The sequence below is a fragment of the Doryrhamphus excisus genome, linkage group LG20 (assembly GCF_037039965.1).
Source record: "Doryrhamphus excisus strain RoL-2023G ecotype Guam linkage group LG20, RoL_Dexc_Guam_v1.1, whole genome shotgun sequence".
Lineage (NCBI taxonomy): Eukaryota > Metazoa > Chordata > Actinopteri > Syngnathiformes > Syngnathidae > Doryrhamphus > Doryrhamphus excisus.
In genome coordinates this window covers 1,926,576-1,947,792 of record NC_136376.1, presented here as the reverse complement: position 1 = coordinate 1,947,792, position 21,217 = coordinate 1,926,576, and the positions used below count along the sequence as shown (strand labels likewise).

Below are 21,217 nucleotides of genomic sequence, written 5' to 3'. Positions count from 1 at the left end.
ACAGCACAAACTAAAATAGACATTTCACAAAATAAAACATTCAGGGAATTGAGTACTTGCATTCATGGAAGTGTATCAGATATTAACATTGTACACAAAAAAGCCAGACTTTCTTTACTTTGTGAACATTTTAAATACTTTATCACATTTACTCTTTACCGTCATGCCTCTGTGTTAACATGTGATGTCAAAACGACACAAATTAGACGTTTGACTAATATCTACATTATCGGTGCATGGAGGGCAAGGTGAGGAGCGGAGCGGAGCGGGACAGCTGGCTGTGTCGATGTCAATAACACTGAATGAAATATGAAGATGGCACAGAATAAAATATGCATGTTGAATCATTTATTTATTTTCTCACCAAAACGAAGCCAGCCTTACTGTAGTATCTTGCAGCGGCGACGATGCAAAGCGTTCTATACGTTCAGTCAGCGATGTTCACAGGCTAACGTAAGAGTCACGGAGGAGAGCGGAGACGTTGATGCACATCTCCACTGCCCTGGCGCTCTTTAGAAACAATCCCCCATCGCACCTGGAGGTGACAGACTTCATCTCAACTGCCACCCCCCGCCCCGTATTTATTTATTTATCCCTGTGTTGTTTACCAGCCATAACGTGCTGCATTGCATTAACTTTTACCACTCGTCAATGTTGTATCACTGACTGCAGCTGGAAAAGCAAAGCGCATCCACGACCAAGAACAAAAGCCACGCGGGGGCACGGTGAGGAGTGGGGGGGGGGGTGAATTAGCAACAGTGACAAGTCTGAAGTGCGAGCCGCGGGGGGTCAAAGGTGGTGCGCCTTAAGCAAAGGTGCGCTAGCCTTTGTCCGCCAGATTGTAAGGGCCTGCGGGTCCAACAGGAACATTTCCACACACAATATCCCCGAGCTGTCAGTGTGCAGCGGCTGGAACATCCTCTCAGAGAGAAACGGGGGTAGAGGATGAGGTGGGGGGGTTACAGAGAGGTGGCCTGGAGATCCTTGCAAGGAAGAAAAGAGAAAGAGTGGGGGGGTGTCAGGGTGGCGAGGCAAAAGAGCTGGAGTGGGAGGATGGAGAACCGCTGAGGTGGGTGAGGGGGGGGGTCTAGAAAGGAGAGACAATGACAAGTAGGGGCTGGCTGGGCGCTCACCCGTGCCGACTGGAGATTGCCATGAGGCTCGGCCATTGTTTGTGCGGGGGTCTCGGTGCGGGACCCCGCCGGTGGCTCTCCTGGCTGTGCGGTGCTTCCTGCTAGAAAGCGCCGTGTGGAAAATGAGAGGAGTTACACCTCTGACTGTATTTACACCCGCCGCCAAACGCCACCCAGGAGACTTTTCATCTCACGGCCACAAACTAGCCGGCAGAGACGCACCATCACACATCAATTACTAGAAAGCCGCTACTAGAGTGCAGATACATCTGAATGTTTTCCAGTGGAATATCTCAAGTCCGATTCCTTGCTTCTCAATTTGACCTCAGCTAGCATCAAAGAATCAACCCTGGGCTCAAACTTCTTTTGCCTTTCTTGCGTGTCACTTCCTGCACATCGTTCAAAACCTTAGTTTAGCGAGCATCACAGGATTAGCTTGCATTTTTGCGACCCGCTGGGAACCGTCCCTGAAGTTGCACAGGTAATGAAATGAGCGCCTTTCTTTTCATTGCAAATGATGCACCGCTGTCATGTGACACATCAGCAAGACCTGGAGGGTGCCTCATAAGAACCCCGAGGGTTCAGCGAGCACAGTGGTGCTCAATTATTTTCTCTCATGGCCCCCCTTTAGGGGACTGGATGTGTTTTTTTATCCCATACTATTGACAACTTGCAGTATTTATTTATCTGGACAAACCACTGTATGAGTTGCTGGCAGCATAAAGACAAGAACACACCTGACAACCTTGACAAAATGTTGACCTTTATTTTAATATACTTTTCTGCATGCAGATGGATGGATGGATGGATGGACAGATGGGTGGATGGATTGGTGGATGGATGATGGATGGATGCACGGATGGATGGATGGATGGATGCATGGATGGACGAATGCATTCATGGATGGATTGGTGGATGGATGATGGATGGATGGACAGATGGATGAATGCATGGATGGATGTGTGAATGGATGGACAGATGGGTGGATGGATTGGTGGATGGATGATGGATGGATGCATGGATGGATTGGTGGATGGATGATGGATGGATGCACGGACGGATGGATGAATGGACGGACAGATGGGTGGATGGATGCACGAACAGATGGATGGATGGATGGATGCATGGATGGATGCATGGATGGATGGGTGAATGGACGAACAGATGGGTGGATGGATTGGTGGATGGATGCATGGACGGATGGATGGATGATGGATGGACGAATGCATGCATGGATGGATTGGTGAATGGATGATGGATGGATGCACGGATGGATGGATGGATGGATGCATGGATGGATGGATGGATGAATGAACGGACAGATGGGTGGATGGATGCACGAACGGATGGATGGATGCATGGATGGATGGACAGATGGGTGGATGGATTGGTGGATGGATGATGGATGGATGCAAGGATGGATGGATGGATGGATGCATGCATGGGTGGGTGGATGGATGGACGGATGATGGATGGATGGACAGATGGATGAATGCATGGATGGATGGGTGAATGGACGGACAGATGGGTGGATGGATTGGTGGATGGATGGATGCATGGATGAATGGATGGACGAATGCATGCATGGATGGATTGGTGGATGGATGATGGATGGATGCACGGACGGATGGATGGATGGATGAATGGACGGACAGATGGGTGGATGGATGCACGAACGGATGGATGCATGGATGGATGGATGGATGCATGGATGGATGGGTGAATGGACGGACAGATGGGTGGATGGATTGGTGGATGCATGCATGGATGGATTGGTGGATGGATGATGGATGGATGCACGGACAGATGGATGGATGGATGGATGGATGGATGCATGGATGGATGGATGGATGAATGAACGGACAGATGGGTGGATGGATGCATGGATGGATGGATGGATGAATGGACTTCCTTTATTGTTATTGCACAATAACACAACAGTGAAATTGCCAACTAAATGTCGTTGCCTGGCTCCCGTATAATAATAAATAATAATCATAACACTGTGGAGAATAAATAGATGATATCAAATATGAACAGCAATGTACAGCGTAAACAGTAATTTGTACAAATAATTTTGAATAAATAATAATTCAAAAAATTGTACTAAATAAGACCACAATATTAGATATTTCACTTAGAACTGTGCAATGAAAATATACCAAAGACGAACATGACTAAAATATTGTTCAGTTAAGTTTCAACTTAAAATAAACAAGTCATACATTGTTAGATGCATGTTAGATATTTTTGTGTAATTTTTGACCCCCCCCCGGAATGGATCCGCGACCTGCCAGTTTAGAGAGGCCGCTCTAAGCCCGTGTCCCAGGGCCCCCCAAAGTTTCATGCAAATTGCTTTCATATTTTTATGTGTAATCCCGCTAATAGCATTAAAAGCCTTGGCGGAGGTAATAAGATGCCGCCGATGTCGTCCCCAGCAGAAGTGTAAAGACACTTTGGAGCTGGCGTTGTCACGGCGCGCTTGCTTTGTGTTTAACAAAGTAAATGTCTATTATTAATACTGTACAGGATAAGCCAATTTTGAAAGAGGGGCACTTAAATGCTGCTATTATTTATTTATAAGCGCTGCACACCAGTTAATGGAATCGGCGGACCCGCTTCAAGATCCGCATCACAGCTTGAGGTCCATTTTGCCGTAATGCACATGCTAAGAGAGGACCTTCCCAGTAGGGTCTTTAAGTGTCAAATATGGGTCAGTCTGCTCGCGTTGACCTAGGGGGTGGTCAGCGGCCGAGAGAAATTCGGCTGTTAAGCCATGCCAACTCAACCGTCGGCAAATTCCTCCGAGCGTCTCCTCGTGCTAAGATGCGCGTCCAAGTGCGCCGCTTTGCCTCGCCAGCGCGGCTCTGGCCAAAAAAAATCCATTTATGCTTGTCGTGAACTCTCAACCAGACCCGAGCAGAGTTGAAACTCTTGTTAACGCGCAGCTGCAAGACCCCCGCACCCCCACCACCACCACCCCCAAGAAATGACTCCACTTCCTTAATGTTGTTAAACTGTTAGCGCTGGGCCTCTTTGGCCTGACAATGTTTTCTTTTAGACTTCATCATGGTCGACTATGGTGGCTGCACTTCAAGGTTGGGCCACACTTGGGCTGCTCTTTTAAAAATACTTTGTTTTACTTGTGTTTTCCCTCCTCGTTGCTTGTAAAAACGTCTGTACTTACTTTTATACCCACTTTATAAACAATACGTCCACATGTAGACAGGCTAAAGCAACACATGGCACTACGGTTGGCATGGGCCGTCCTCCACGTTAATAGAGGTGAATTTCCATCATTCTCCGTACTGTAAAAACAAAAAAAGACCCTCATAAAGTCACTCCTTTACTGAAAAACGATAGTAGACATGTTTAAATGAGGAGTTTTTCTCTTTCCGAATGACCTTTCCGAAAACAGATATTCAAAAATATTCCGATATTCCAAAAATAGAATATTCAATGGGGCATGCCCAGTAAAACGTAAACGTCAACAACATGTGATATCAACTTCCCCGAGTTTTTCTTTCACTTGTTGGAATAACTCCGTATTGCCGTTTTTTTTGTCTGTCCAGTCTTGATATTTAGTTTGGATCAAAAACTAAATTTGCTGGAGCCTATCCCAGCTGTCTTCGGGTGAGAGGCAGAGTACACCATGGACTGGTGGCCAGCCAATCACAGGGCACATATAGACAAACAACCATTCACACTCACATTCATACCTATGGACAATTTGGAGTCGCTAATTAACCTAGCATGTTTTTGGAATGTGGTAGGAAACCGGAGTACCCGGAGAAAAGCCACGCATGCACGGGGAGAACAGAGATGGCCGAGGGTGGGATTTGACTTGGGTCTCCTAGCTGTGAGGTCTGCGCGCTAACCACTCGACTGCAGTGCAGCCAAGTTTTATCATTCATTCATTCATTTTCTACTGCTTTTTTCCTCACAAGGGTCGCGGGGGGGGGGGGTGCTGGAGCCTATCCCAGCTGTCAGCCAAGTTTTTGTTCTTTTCAATTGTATTTTTAAAATGTTCCGCTAAAAAAAACAACCACAGTCCGCAGTTTGGACACCCATGGCCCTCACTTACACTCAACTTTGATGGCAAGTAGGGGGCTTAAACAGGCGTCTACTGCCCACATGAATAAGTATTATCAAGTTCTGTTATCAATATTAATAGCAAAAGAAGCTAATGTTGTTGCAGACAACAGTTCCACCTGAAGCAGAGTGACAGGAGAGATGTGGAACTCTATTCAAACACAATTTAGATTTCATTTAAATTATGTCATGGCGTGTGACCCCCCCTTCCTCCGTCCCCCTCACGGGCATCCGTTTACACCCTTGTGGCGTATTTCAGCTCATTCTCAACCAGCATTGCCGTATTGTGATTGCAGGAGCGGCGAGCCCCCCCTGAGCTGCTGCGTGGTCAACGGAGGCCCGGCGGAAACCGGCCCCGAGTTGCGACGCTGCGTGGAATGGCTCCGGGCGTACTTCAACCAGCCGAGCAGCGCCGAGACTCTCCTGCCGCCGCCGCCCGCCTTTCACCACCCCGCCCTGAGCGCAGGTCTGCCACGGATAAATATTTGCAGAGCCGTGACTGGGATCGGCCTTTCACTCTTAATTGTCAGTTACATCACTTACACTCACTGGCGCTGTGTTTCTAATGAAGTATTTTATAGCGGCGAGAGAGAGCGCCAGCCGCGGCCGGAGAACACAACACAGAGCTGTAACTTGGTTCAGTAATCTGCGGCGGCTCTTACCACGCGTGTTAGTCTTGGCAAGCTTTTCCATGATTCTTGGCACATTCTTTGCAACTGATCGAATTCCACTCTTGACATTTTCAGACAGGAAACTCGCTTTTTTTTTTTTTTTCCTTTCCTTCTTCTTCCCTCGCGCGCTTTTCTTTTTTAATGAGAACATGTGAATGGTGGTAAAGTTTGAATGAGCTTATTGTTGGCATCGGCAGCCACCTCGCCTCCGAAAAAATGGACAATTAGTGTCCTTTCACACCGTGTGTGTGGCTGCTGAGTGAATGATGCAAGGCGCTAAATATAAAACCAAAAAACAAAACTCAATAGATGAAGTCGTTTCTGTAGAAATGTTGCTGAATGCTGAAGTCCAAATAGCCTCTACATGTGTTTAGCTATTCAAAGACTGACGATCGAACCATCAGCCGTTGGGTTGGAAGACGGCCATATCACCCTGCGGTTTTTAGCATAATAATATATTGAATGTAAACATGCAGACTGTTGAAATGTATAAATACGTTAAATGGCAGACGACCACTTCTCTTCACAACTCTTCACTCGCTAAATGTGCTGCAAAAAAGGACAGTAAGGATAATTCATAATGCCGCCGACAGAGAACATACTAACTCCTTATTTCTAAAATCACAAATACTTCAACTTGCTGATATAGTTCATCTTCAAACAGCTAAAATAATGCATCAGATTTGCTAAAAATGTCATCAAATACTTTTCTTACAATACTTAGAGAAATATGATCTCGGGGAAAAACTACATTTGAAACACTTACACTACCGCTCAAACGTTTGGGATCACTTGCAAATGTCTTTGTTTACCAAAGAAAAACACATTTTCATGCATTTCTCAAACAATTAAAATCTAGGATGTACATTTTTGCATAGAGGCCTACTATCAACAACTGTCAGTCCTCTGCATCAATCTCCTGGTATGGCTGCTAATTCAAGTTCATCATTTCATAAGGCTAATAGATTATTAGAAAAGCCATCTAAAATCTCTTACCATGCTGTTAACTACTCCCTTCAAAGAGCAGCACAAACTGTGTCTAACAAGGACACAAAAACGATGCACAACGATGTGTGTAGTTTAAGACAAAGACGCCTCACAGGTCGTCACCTGGCAGCTGCACTAAATAGTAGCCGTCAAACACCAGGGTCAGTATCAACAGTGAAGCGGCCACTTCAGGATGCTGGACTTCATAGCAGGACTGCCAAGAAAAAGCCAGATCTCAGACTGGCCCAAAAACATTTCCAAGTGATCCCAAACTTTTGAGCGGTAGTGTATATGCTAGGACTACGTTAAAAAGCCATAGCATTCCAGTATGTGGAATCAAACTATGGAACGGATTGAGTAAGGAAATCAAACAACGATGAGCCAATTCAAGAAACAATACAAGCAGTTGATGTTTGCTAAATACAAGGATGAACCAGTCATTATGTACTATATATATCACTATATTGTCGGTTACTATGGTAACCATTATGTCATTGTATTGTCATATCACCTCGTACTTAGGTATGTGACAAAAAATAAATAAATAAAAATACTTAAATGATATTAGGAAAGCAGGAAGTGAACAAATGTAACTGTTACTGATTGTAAAAGTACCAGATGGAGGGGTAGGATTTAATAAGCTTTGCTTCTTCCTACTCCTTTTGGACATGTGGAACTGGGAACTGATTATGGGATGCACTCAATTGTAATCTGATGCATGTTCAAATGAAATTAAACCATTACCAATTAACCTAACATGCATATTGTTGCAATGAGGGAGGAATCCAGAGTACATCGAGAAAACCCACCCATACCTAAACCCAAAACCAGATCTTCCTGACTATGCTGCCACCATGCCGACCACTAAGGTCGAAATTGTCCATTCATTTTCGACGAGGAAAATGTGAAATGACGGTCCTGAGGGCCTAAACGAGATGAACATTTTGACGTCGGATTGTTTGGAATCTGCCGGACAAAAAAGGCAGAATAGGAATAAAAAGTAGCAGAGAAATAAACAGATGAAAAACGGTGTCCAATTTTATATGTCCAATTACGCTCGGAAACAAACAATGGCGGCGCCTGACAACTCGTTTTTGAAGTTCACCGGCGCATTAAAGATTTTCCCAAGCTCTCATTTAGACACAAAATCACACCTACATGCGGAAAATAAGCCGGTCTAATATATGCACTTAACAACCGCGTCTGCCTTCCCCTGCAATCAGGCCTCACTTTCACTCTAATTTCATGCAGACCCGCAGTGCTTGAGTGATGGCATTTTCAATGAGCAGGTACTCCGCCGAGACCCCCGGTATACAGCTACAGAGTCCCACGCTCCCGCAAAGGCAATGCAGAAATACATCAGGACCAATTACGATATCACCTTTCAGTGCGATTCCCTTCGCCACCAAGTGCTTGTGTACCAGCCCCGGGCTCTTTCAAATCGCATCTCATCTGGAGTCTTTGGGGTTTTAATTAAATTTCAGGATAGATGGAATTCTTCATTAGTACCTGATCTGAATAGGTGATTGTGCTGTGTTGCACCTCTCTCCCTCGCCTGTTGTTTTGGGGCTCGGTAAATACAGGGTTTAGGGCCGGATTGCTCTCAGTAGTCGCAACCGCGGGGTCGTGCTTGTATAAAAATGTTAAATGTTTGCATCAGGAGTATTTGTCTTTTGAGGACGGACAATAGCGAGGTGTTTTGTTTTTGTTTTTTTTTCCTTGATTCATAAATACGAGGCTCATCGCTGCACAAATCCAGACTCATGGCTGCCTTCCTGTTAAAAAAAAAAACAAAAAACAAGTTTAATCAGGTCATTACAATCGGTGACAAGCAACTTTTGTTTGCTCAGTTATCTTGCGGGAGAGCCTCGATGCGACGGCGCTCTCGCTACACTTGTCATGTAATATTGAGTTGTGACCTTCGCTTGAAGTGTTGCCATGTTTATTTACACGTTTCTGACAAAACAAGCCACTTTTCATATTAGCTGTCACCGTATTACCTGAGCAGCAGAGGTGACATGAAAGCGGAGAGCCGAGGTGCCGCTTTTCCTCCGCGTCTTGACTGATTGTCAGCACGCAACATCACACGCAACTTTGGTCCTCCGAGGCGCGGGGAATGGCGAGTGCGTGCACGTGTGTCATTCATGCTCGCCGTGCGTGCGTGTGTATGTGTGTGTGTGCGCCCCCACGTCACCGCCCCCACCACCTCCAGGAAAACACAGACACCACCGTGGGTTCTTAAAACGATGCATATTCTTATCTCATTAATTATACATCCATATGTAACAGACGAGAGGATCTTAGTCTCGGTAAGCGGCGCGGGGAATGTGCGGGGAGGGGGTGGTAGGCTACGGCGGGTGTGCGGGGCGCTCTTCAAAGCCCAGATGACTGCGTTCCTGAAGGAGCCTCAACCTCCCCCTGTGCACAGCGCAGGGCGAGATGAGACACTCGCCAGGCCCTCGCCCCTGTGATGTGGAGAGGAATTAGGGAAATGAACGTTTTCAGAATATCGAATAATCAGAGAATCATCAGCACCCCGTCAGCCTTCAAAAGTGCCGATCCCTCCAGACTGGAGAGACACTTTGACTGGGAGTCAAAGTCTTCCCGCCCATTAGACACAAAGGATAATGAGCTAGCTGCACTTCCACCATTGTCGTTTTGATTCTCGACAAAAAAAACGTGTACAATGAGGTGACTGTCAGCCATCTCACTCAATCCATCATTAGCGTTGCTGATGGAATTCGCTTTTTATTACACCCTTCCCCTTTTTCCCAAATTGCTCTCATAGCCAAAATAACGAGGAACTCAATCATAGGAGTCAATAACTTCATGATCGCTAGATCTCTTCGATCCGCCGCCGCGGTCCTATTACCTGGCCCCATGGCAGGTAATGACCTGTGACATCATTATGGCGGCTCCGTAAACATGTGAGTGGTTCCTCTCAACTTTTATTTAAACAATTGACATCACCGCACCCGATCTAAAGAGGGTCCTGACCTCAGACACGGAGTATTAGTCTCTTTATGAAGTATGGGGGTGGGGGGGGTGGGTGTCCTGGAGTGAAGCCTCTGTCACTGACACTGATGAGGGCACACTTCTTTAACCTCGTCCCAGTCTGCTGGGAGAAGTGGCTGCCTGGAATCACTTGGAATCACTAGCTGAACAGATTGTTCAGGTATGGAACATTTGGTACTTTCCCACACGTTAAGCGAGGGACGGGGTGTCAGGACATGGCCGCTTTTTAAACAAATACAGGTGGTCCTCGCTGGACTTCCTGGAGGACTAGTTACAGTGGAAGAATACGCCACATACAGCCACATTACAACACTCTAGTCACGTGACTTCCGGTCAGTTTTGGTGACCACGGACTCAACTTGACCATATCATCAAAGTCTTGCAACTCCACTCGGACTTTGGACTTGGATGACTCAGGACTTTACTCTAATGACTTGAAAATACTCCAGATTTTCTTGATCAGCAAGACAACACATTTTAAGAAGAAACAAAGATCTGGCTCCACACGGCTGGAGCGTGGTACAAAGTTATTGGACAACACAAACACAGCTTATGACTTGAAAGGACGTGACTTGGACTTGACTTGGACTTGACTTGGACTTGACTTGGACTTGACTTGGACTTGACTTGGACTTGGACTTGACTTGGACTTGACTTGGACTTGACTTGACTTGGACTAGGACTTGGACTAGGACTTGACTTGACTTGGACTTGACTTGGACTTGACTTGGACTTGACTTGTCACAAAATTCTTCCAACTACCGGGTAGCGCCAGTATCCTTGAACATGTTAAAGGACAGCCATAACCAACTTGTAATTTATTTATTCATTTTCTACCGCTTATTCTCACAAGGGTTGCGGGGGGGGGTGCTGGAGCCTATCCCAGCTGTCTTCGGACGAGAGGTGGGGGTACAACCTTTTTCATGTATTTTTATTCTCAATGAAATTATTGTTTATGACATACAATAACATAGAGATACATAAAATACAGTCATATTTCAAGCATGGTTACAAGTGGTGATTAATCATGATTAATTCACGGGAAACTGTGATTAAACTGATTAAAAATGGTAATCATTGGACCACCCGAGTGAACGTGTCATCACACTGCAGTGCATCTTTAAATAAGAAATGAAGTACCGTATTTTCTGGACTATAAGTCAATCGGAAAAAAACCCACGCATGCATGGGGAGAACATGCAAACTCCACACAGAGGGTGGAATCGAACTCGGGTCTCCTAGCTGTGTGGCCTGTGCGCTATCCACTCGACCACCGTGCATTTTTTACATTTATAAGTCGCTCTGGAGTATAAGTCGCAGGAACAGCCAACCCATGAAAAAAAGTGCGACTTATAGTCCGGAAAATACGGTATCTTATTGCTGCAGGTTATTTCTACATAAAATGATGCTGTGGCATCGATCTGGCCCCCAGGTTGTGGGTTTGACACCAAAGACTCCTTTCTTTGTTTAGGATTCTCATGATGAAAAGGAACCCGGGTCTCCTAGCTGTGTGCACGCTAACCACCCGACCACCGTGCAACCCACAAACCATCCATTTTTAATATGATATATTACATATAACTATTAAGTATTACGTGAATTGTATTCATAGGAAAATCATTAAGCAAACATTAAGAGTTTTATGTTGTGTATTTTATTCCCGAACAGTGACCTTAAAGCTGAGGTGCATACCCAACTCGTGTGTGTTTTGTTTGGGGGGACGGGGGACGGGGGACGGGGGGGCAAAAACAACAGCAGGAGCTTGCGGTTGCTTTTATGTAAAGCAATGACTTCTGCTTGTTTGTCGCCGGCATCGACGCGGGATTTGTCACCGCCAAAGTCTGGGCAAACTTGTCGTCTGCACGTGAGTGACAAAGCGCCATCAGTATGCGGCCAAAAGCCACTTACTCGTGTTTTTTTTTTTTTTTTTTTTTGAGTGGCGGGGGGGGTATCTTCCCTCGTCATAACATTGGCTCTAGCTGCGTCGGAGCCCGTCATCTCGTTGACAGCGTGATTATTACCTGAAAAATTATTAAACAGTACCTACGGGCCTTGTTGAAGACAAAGAAGTCACATGGGTGCGCATCAATCAAACGTATCCCCTTTAGGTTTTACACTTATTCCCCCCAGTTTAGGCAAATTGCCTTGTTCGCGTGGCTTTGTGTAGCGGAGAGTGACTATGAGGTAGCGAGGGGAGCCTGGGGAGCGGAGGATGTTCACTCTGTAGAAGTGAGACAGGGGTGTGACATGTTTTCACACAATGCCAATTTAGGGGGGGGGGCGGGTGCGGGGGGGGGTTGCTCCTAGATCACTTGTCATGTGCTCTCTTAGACCATATAAATGAGAGAGAATGGGAGATCACTAATTGAATTTTCATGACCGACTATATGCGCGTTTGTGTACACGGGAAGAAGTTCACCCCCTCTTGATAACGAGACTATTGTTCTCCCGTGTGCAAAGTGGCGTTCGCTTGCCGCAAAAAGCGTCTCAAGGTTTTTCCTGCGCGTCGCCTCTTCTTGCTTGTTCTTTATCTAGACAAACACGCTCCGCCGTAATAAGCCAGAGAAAAAGATAAAGCTAGTGCTAAAGTGCTAATGAAATCAGAGCTGTTAATGTGGCGGGTTAAGCTGCGGATGATTTGAAGAATTCTGCCGTTTAAGTGAAGATGATATAATGAATCTACTCTGAATAGAAAGCAATTAAAAGGACAAATTGGTCTGATTAACCTCAAAGTCATCCGCCTGCCACAAATGGTATGCAACATTCAAATGATTATTATTAAAAATCTGGAGCAGATTTGCCGTCTTTTTGGCCTCTCTTAATCCTTTTAAATGAAGGAGCCAACTTTTTTAATTTTAGACGTGACCTTTCAATGCATAACCTAGATTTTTTTTTTCTCCCTGCCATAGTAATAATTTGCTCACATCAGCTGCTGTAGCATAATATTACTGCTTCTAAGGTCAAGTGGAGGGACTTCTATGTATTTAGCTGTTGAATATGGATGTCGGATGGAGAAGTGGAATTCAATGCGGCCAACTTTTTCAAGTCGTGCTTGTTGTTCTGGGCGCCATTCCTCCTCATGTGCCGCAGTCGGATTGATGAAATGATGAAATCTCCATCATCTCTTCTTCTTTTCTGTCTCTCATGAAGATACCTTCACCAGTCGCGTGCTGCACGTCCTGATGAAAGACGTGAAAATGGGGGAGACGGTCTCCTACAAGCGCCTGGCAGAGATGGCGGGAAACCCCGCAGCGGCGCGGGCGGTGGGAGGAGCCATGAGGAGGAACCCGGTAAGCGTGGCTGACATTGATTGACGGGTCTGACTTATTTAGTGAGATTATCCGGAGAGAAAATTACCTTTTATGAGTGGACACACACACACATACGTACACACACACACACGTCTACTGTATGCTGCCTTAATGAGGCACGGTCACATGACTGGCACTGTTAAATAATGACTTAGCCGAAGTTGATTGACAAGCACCTTCTTTATCTGCAACTCAGTTCTAAGCAACAAAATCATAGTGACTATAATCTATAATCATATAATCTATAATCATTTCAATTCAATGTGGACGATGGCCTGGTTCTTCGATGGCGTCACTTTTTGTTGTTTTTTTTTTTTACGTTGAAATCACAGAAGTTTATCGTTGGTGTCAAAGGGGAAACAAGTTTATCAATATTTTTTTATTTTTATAAATATTTCAACTTTCCTCTTGTACATTTATATATATATATGACTTGCTCATAATATTTCTACTTTATTATATTATATTATATTATGTTATATTATATTATGAAAAGTGGTAGAAAATGAATGAATGAATTATATATTATATTATATTAAATTAAATTAAATTATATTATATTATATTATATTATATTATATTATATTATATTATGAAAAGTGGTAGAAAATGAATGAATGAATGAATTAAATATTATATTATATTATATTATATTATATTATTTTAACAGTTCAACTACTTAATTCCCCCAAAATGAAGCTTTTTTCCCCTCATATTATGACCTTTTTTCCCCATACATTATTCAGTTTTATAATTCATATTATGTGTTTTTTTTTTTTACTTTTCTTGTTTAACTCTACAAAGTGCCCACGGGCCACACTTTGGATACCCTGATTGAATTGCCCTGCGTCTCACTATCCGTCCTATCCGTCCAGGGGGGGGGGGCTCACTATTTCATCCAGCGAGGTCCACATATGGAAAAATGAAAGTACCGTAAATGCTACATTTCACCTTTTGCTCTATTTCCTCCCCAATTGTTGATGTTTTTGGGGTTTTCATCTTAAGTTCATTGAATTTCTACAACGTGCCACGGAAAACAAGCTGCGGGTCGCCCCCAGGCCATACTTTGGACACCCTTGCTGTAGACGGGATAAAGTAATACGAAGCAATGCTTGGCCTTAAACACAAAGATAATAAGTCTGCCTTCATGGATGACTAAGGAAATTATCCGGGAAAAAAAATCTATGAATCTATTTTGGGATAACCTATTAATCATCGATTAATTGATTAATTGTTGCAGCTCTACTAAGCCAACCAGCCCTGCCAACCACAACCACAACATGAGGTATTGTCAATAAATATCTCTAAATAGAACATTTTATTGTCTGCAAATGCCAGACGGAGGAATCCCGACCCGCTCGTTTTGGCCCGGCTCGTTTCTCGGGCCCGATGATGCAGGGCTAGAGGGCGAACGGTGTGTCTCCTCCTCATCAAACCCGTCTGATCAAAGGCCGTTTAGCCGTGTCCGTGTAGCGCTTTGGGCGCCACCGCCGCCGCCGTCGGAACAACTCTGGTACACAAATGGAGCCAGCCACTGCTTCTTATACGCCAACATTATGTAACCCTTCTTTTTGTACATACTTTATTAGGTACACTCGCCACTGGCATTGCTTCTGGTTGGCTGAATAATATTCTCTGTTTTATTCTGTTTCACACACACACTTCTTCCCCTCTTTGCCGAGGGAGGATGGGAGCCTGAGCCCTCAGCCACTGATACTGATCCAGAGTCAGATTGTCAGTGTCAATTACTCGTCAGCAGCGCCGCTCGGCTCGGGCTTCAGCTGCGAAAAGCTCAGTGTGCTCAATCGATCCTCGCCTTCTCCGTGACACTCACCAGGATTTGAGTATTGATAAGCCCCGGCGTGGAGCATCCTCACTCAGCCGCCGCGCAGCCAGGAGGCAGATCCGCAAGCCTTGAGGGGTACCCCCGCTCCCGACAAACCTGGGGAACAATATCGATCCGAAGAGCGCAGCGGTATTTCTCTTGTCTGCAAGGTTAATCTGGGGCTCGGAAAGTTTTATTGCTGTTGATGCCGGAGCGGGTTTAATGACGGATCTCAACACAGACGCGCGGCGCATCCAACTTTTATGCGCCATGGCGGCCATCAAGTTATGATCAACTAGAAATTACAGCCGCAGCGCCGCCAGTGCCGTTTTTTTTTTAAACCTTCCTCTTGTGTTAGATTTCTGGTATCATCTCGGTTTTGACCCATGTATTAAATCAGCTATAAAATACACTAAAAATAATAAGTTACCATCAAATTTGCTTCTCATGTCTTAGTTACCTTCTTATACTTCCTCATCAATAAAAATGTTGGTTTTAATACTTTAGTTGTGGGCATGGAGGCCTTTTTTGTCACTATACCCCTCCATTTCAATTTCCAAAAATGGTAAAATGAACCTCAAAAGAATCATATTCATAAATGTAATTCTTTTGTTACTTGGCTATTACTGAGAGCTATAGAACATATCTCTTAAATCAATTAGTTTTCATTATTTTCTCATTTTAGTATTAATAACTACAGAAACATCTATGGCAGGGGTCTCAAACTCAATTTACTTGGGGGCCACTGGAGCTAGGGTCTGGGTGAGACTGGGCCGATTTAGGTTTTCCAAAAAGAACGCATTTATTAAAAACAGAAAAATTAATAAACTTTGCTTTTGTTCCGATTTTCTACAAGAAAATCTCTGATAAAACATTCCACTGATCTCAAATATCTTACTTTTTATTTTTCTACACAAAATAAGATGAAAAATAAATAAACAAATCAAGAATAAAGAAAATCAATCAATCAGTAATAAATAAATATAATAATAATAATAATAATAAAACGGCAAATAATTAAAACTTAGGAAACCACATATAGTTGGTGGGTAGACAAATTATTTTTTTTCAGATTAAAATGAACAAAGCATTATTAGAGCCCTGTAGACATGACAAAACACGACTATAGTCACATTTATACTCTTTTTATTTACAACATATTGCGCAACTGCAGGGTCTTGAGACACATGCTAACTCGCAAACTAGAGAGCTAGCGACCCTAAACGGTAGCCTTCAAGTTATTTCCTTTAAACTTAAATAGCCAAAAACTTACCACTTCCACACGGATAGGGAGGATAACAGTTATTTAACTTTTAACATGAACATTAATCAAACGTAATAATTTTTTCTGGGTACATGATACCATACAGCATCAATATCAAACTTTCATATCAACACGCGGCCCGCGGGCCAAATGTGGCCCGCAGGACACTAGTTTGAGGCCCCTGATCTATGGTGTTCGGGTGAATTATGACCCATATATATTAATGTTAAAAAAAAAAAGTAGAAAATGTTATTGTTTTCAGCAACAGAACTTTAGTATAATCTGAAATCAAAAACAGGTCCAGATCTTGGTTCACTGTACTTTACTGTACTTCTGGCCATTCTTTCCATAATCAAAATAAGTGAATTCTCCTAATTTTACACTTATGGCTCAAAATATTGCTTTATAGTGATATTATTATAACCGGGTCGAAACCGACCCTAACAATACAGTGGTCATAATTTCAACCAGACCATTTTAAAATGTAGTAAAAAAAATTTTTTTTGGTTTTATTTTGTTGAAATAGAGTTTCCTGACAAAGTCAAAAAGCCTCGATGCAATAAACAAATGTTATGTGATTCTTTTTATGCATTAAAATGTAAAACGGGTCGGTGACGCCCCTAACACAAGAGGAGGGTTAACGTGTTGCACGAATCAATTGGGGGGGGGGGGGGGGGATTTTTCCCTTGGAATAATTGCTGTGATTCATTGCGAGCACGGCCGCTCCTCTTGTTGTGAATTTACAATGATGGAAGTGTTTTAGGCTGGCTTGTTTAATCTTTCTCCAGCCATTTAGTTTACAAAGAAGCCGGGACCCCCCCTGGCAGTCGTCTGCAATAAGAGTAAACGCTCCACCGACTTCCTGTTTTTAATGATCACAGGGTTATCAGATCTTAATGTTGACACCCTCTCCATTGAATATTCATCCTGCTGGTGTTTTTACCCATTAATTTTTGATTGCTTCTTTGCTTTACACTTTTTTTTGAAAGAGTGGAAAACATTTATTGCCAAAGACTCAGCCATCACCCCGAATGCGGGATCGAGTGCGATCAAACCGGTTGTTATGGCGTTTTTGGTTTTGTTGTCTTTGTTTTCCCAACTTATGCTAAAATGGCTGACTTTATCGATAAACGGCGTAAGATGATTGGACGGAGTGAGCAAATAACTCCACGTATTAATTAGGGATGTCAAACATAACAAATGTATTTAATTACTTCATTCATTCATTTTCTACCGCTTTTTCCTCACGAAGGTCGCAGGGGTGCTGGAGCCTATCCCAGCTGTCTTTGGCCGAGGGTGTTGTAATTGTACAATTAATAATTGTAATTGACAATTTTTTGTCATTTTTCCTTCTGTACTTTTTCATGTATTTTTTTATCAATGAAAGTATTGTTTATGACATACAATAACATAGAGATACATAAAATACAGTCATATTTCAAGCATGGTTCCAAGTGGTAATTAATCATGATTAATTCATGATTAAACGTGAACGTGTCATCACTCTGCAGTTCGTCTTTAAATAAGAAATGACGTACCATATTTTCTGGACGATAAGTCGCATATAATGCATAATTAGGTAGAAAAAAAAACATAAGTCGCATTTTTTGCGTTTTTTAGCGAGTAATTTATTTTACGAACTACTTGACCAAAACAGACATTAGGTCCTCTTGGAAGGCAAGTTCTATCTGCTTATTCTAAAGAGGGTTGCGGAGGTGCTGGAGCCTATCCCAGCTGTCTTTGGGCGAGAGGCGGGGTTCACCTGGACTGGAGTGGTGGCCAGCCAATCACAGGGCACATATAGACAAACAACCATTCACACTCACATTCATACCTATGGATAATTTGGAGTTTTTTTTTTGGAATGTGGGAGGAACACGGAGTACCCGGAGAACATGCAAAGTCCACACAGAGATGGCCGAGGGTGGAATCGAACCCTGGTCTCCTAGCTGTGAGCCGTGCCGCCCTTATTTCATTACTTACAGAAGGCTAATTAACGCACGCATGTCATGGCAAGCCACGCCTCTCTGCCGTGACAGTGGATGGATTCCAACATCCTGGAAAATTGACAGTCTTTTCCTTTTTCCTTTTCCTTAACACATCAACAGCAGCGCTCGACTCCAACACAATAAACTTTATTTTATTTATTGCAAAATGCAGAAAGCGGAATGGGAGTTAGACTGAAAGAATGAGTAAGCAATTTATTGTAAACAAAACAAAACATTGCGTAATGAGTATTGTTATTTACTTTACGTTTGATGCCGGCGTGTCCACGAGGCGAGTCGGGATGTTGCTCCAGGTGCTGAAGATGGCTTCACGGAGGGCGTCCATTGTCTGGAACCGATGGCCATGAGTGTAAACGCCCTTTGCCATCCATTCCCAAATGTAATTCCAATGTACCGTAAAAACCTCGGTTTTCATACGCCCTGGTTTTCAAACCATTCGAGTTTTGCTTTGCATTGATGACTGCTAAATAACCTTCCATGGGGCCAAAGAAAGTTGCAAGTGCCAGTAGTTTGAAGGTGGGAAATACTATTGAATTTAATTAAAAAAAATGCCAGGATATGCAAGAATTATGAATTCCATGCGGTTATCATTTACAATTACTTTACATTGTTTTCAGTTTTGTAAAAAATAGGGAAGTTTGATAATTATTGACCGGATATCAGCATGAAAATGCAATATTGGTTTTGGAAATTGAGAGTTGGACAATATTGGCATATCGTTTTTCGGCAAAAATAAATCAAATGTATTTATCGTCTGAAAGGGATAAATTGCATTTCCCGTCTTTCCTATGGGAACAATCGCCTCGGTTATGGATGGTTTTAAGTACGGCCACAACATGCGCGTGCAGATTGATATTGTCGACACGTCGCTTCCTTCAAAGTTGCACCGTTTACTCGCTGACTCTTTCATACATAATACATTCCTACTACTCCTACCCTCCGACGTCTACTTTTATTTTTTTCATACTTCATAGAGTTATTCTTAAAATCCAACTCTCCATAGTGAATTTTAATATACGGAGGGGGCGAAAACAGGAAAGATAATTGTACCTTTCCAGAAAAAGACACCACATCAAAGTGATCCCGAGATGTGCTTGCACAACATTTACAAAAGTTGCACGTCCGCTTCCTCAGGGATGAATTCCTCTTTTGTTTGCCAGATTCCGCTCATCATCCCCTGCCACCGAGTCATTTCTAGCAGCGGCCAGAGCGGCCCGTACATGGGCGGCAGGGGCGACCACCTCAAACAATGGCTCCTCGCCCACGAGAGGCGGCGCGAGGAGGGCTGACACGGCGGACGCCAACTGTCCAAGAAAACACACACACACACACACACGGTTATGTGTAAATATTCATATTTTTAAATCCAAGAATAGAGGTGCTGCATAGTTAATGTAGTAACTGAGTTGTTGCCGAATTAGAATGTACAAAAATAACTTAAACAGAAGAGTCGGAATTACAAACATATGCTCCCGTGGGTCCCACGCTGCGTTTGCCAGATAGTGCTGGAATGCTTTTTCTAAAGCGTTATTATTCCCTTAAAAATATGTCTCTCGCATTGTTGTTGTTGTTGTTTTTTTTCCTGAGCAGAATTAGTCTTTGTACCTCTCGTTGGCTTTTTAATTTCCTGCCAAGCGAGTGCTTTGTTCGACATCCAGTGATAAAGGCTCAGAAATTTGCGGCTCCAAAGCTTTGTAGTGGAGTATTTGTTTTGTCTCCATTTAGAGCTCATTGTTTGCTCGCGTCTTACACCTTACGCCGTCTTATGCATTATATACAGCGCTTTAAGCTCCACGCACGTGTCAAATTACAGCCCTTTTCATCACCTTTAATTGCATTTACTAACAATAAATGAAAGTTGATTTCTGATGAGGCTCCTCCGCGTCTTGTCTGTTTTGTCAGAGCTGCTCCGCTCCGGAGTGTTTTCCATTAGAGGGCAGTACAGAACGGGGAAAAAAAAAACCGACGTGCAACATTTCAACCTGGAATTCATCCTGCACGTTGCAGGCGTGACTTACATGTTTATGTCTTATTTTATTTCTCGCTTTTAATCCCTTTTGAGGGGAATTATTTTATCTGGGAAGGACCATATGGGGAACGACGGGTAAAGTGTGTGTGTGTGTGTGTGTGTGTGTGTGGATGGTTTGACAGAACACTTCCACTAGCCCCTTCCACCCTCCTTAAGGATCTTTTGTTGCGTTGACGGTTTCATTCTCATCTCTCCTCCTATTAAATTCCTGATTCTGCTCACTGTCTAATGCAATTCCGGAGTGACCCTGACATGTCCATAGTTATTCCTCCTCTGTGCAGCCCAGGTAGCCTTAATAATCCACCCTCCCAAAATAACCTCAGCTCTCTAACCTTTACTGATCCAATTCCTTCTGAATACATTTGAACTTTTTTTTTTTTTTTTGCTGCTGCATTTTTGAATTCCTCCTCCGACCGTCAGGCTCTCGCTGGCGCTGCCGTCGTCGGTAAGCGTGGATGTGGAGACAGGCAGATGAAGAATGAGAGCCAGTCTGTGGTTTCACAGAGGGCTAATGATGCCTGTGGTGACTACAGGCTACAGTCAGCCCCCTAACGAAGGGAGTTGTGACACAGCCACAAGGGGTCCCATTTAAGCCAGGCACACTCTGAAGTGCACTGTAAGCACCCTCCTTTTTTTTTTTTCCTCTTTTTTTTTTTTTTTTTTTGCTTGTGGCTAACTAAATTCCACGGAATGCTGCAAATTTAGCAAACGAAGTTTGCTGCTGCTGTCTGAACCAAACTGAAAACAAGACCAGCATCAAAGCATCAGCCGTGTTGCCAGTAATTGGCCCAGTAATTGCTCAGGTACCCAAGGCACTGCTTTTATTTCATATTCTACACCTTTTTTTTTATTATTAGTTTGCTTACTTTTACATGATATATCGG

General features: G+C 43.5%; 1 protein-coding gene across 5 annotated transcripts in view; it reads left to right on the top strand.

Annotated features, from left to right (window-relative positions):
- LOC131107793 (methylated-DNA--protein-cysteine methyltransferase) overlaps positions 1-21,217 on the top strand; it is a 108,861-nt gene that overhangs the window by 19,232 nt on the left and 68,412 nt on the right. For 4 of the 5 annotated variants that reach the window (XM_078787407.1, XM_078787408.1, XM_058058121.2 and 1 more), the window contains exons 3-5: positions 5,522-5,691; positions 13,049-13,188; positions 19,465-20,976. In XM_078787407.1, coding sequence (XP_078643533.1) covers positions 5,522-5,691; positions 13,049-13,188; positions 19,465-19,593 — 439 coding nt within the window. In that variant the 3' untranslated portion in view covers positions 19,594-20,976. Of the gene's footprint in view, positions 1-5,521; positions 5,692-13,048; positions 13,189-19,464; positions 20,977-21,217 lie in introns of those variants that run through there. The other variant, XM_078787410.1, reaches the window with a different exon arrangement.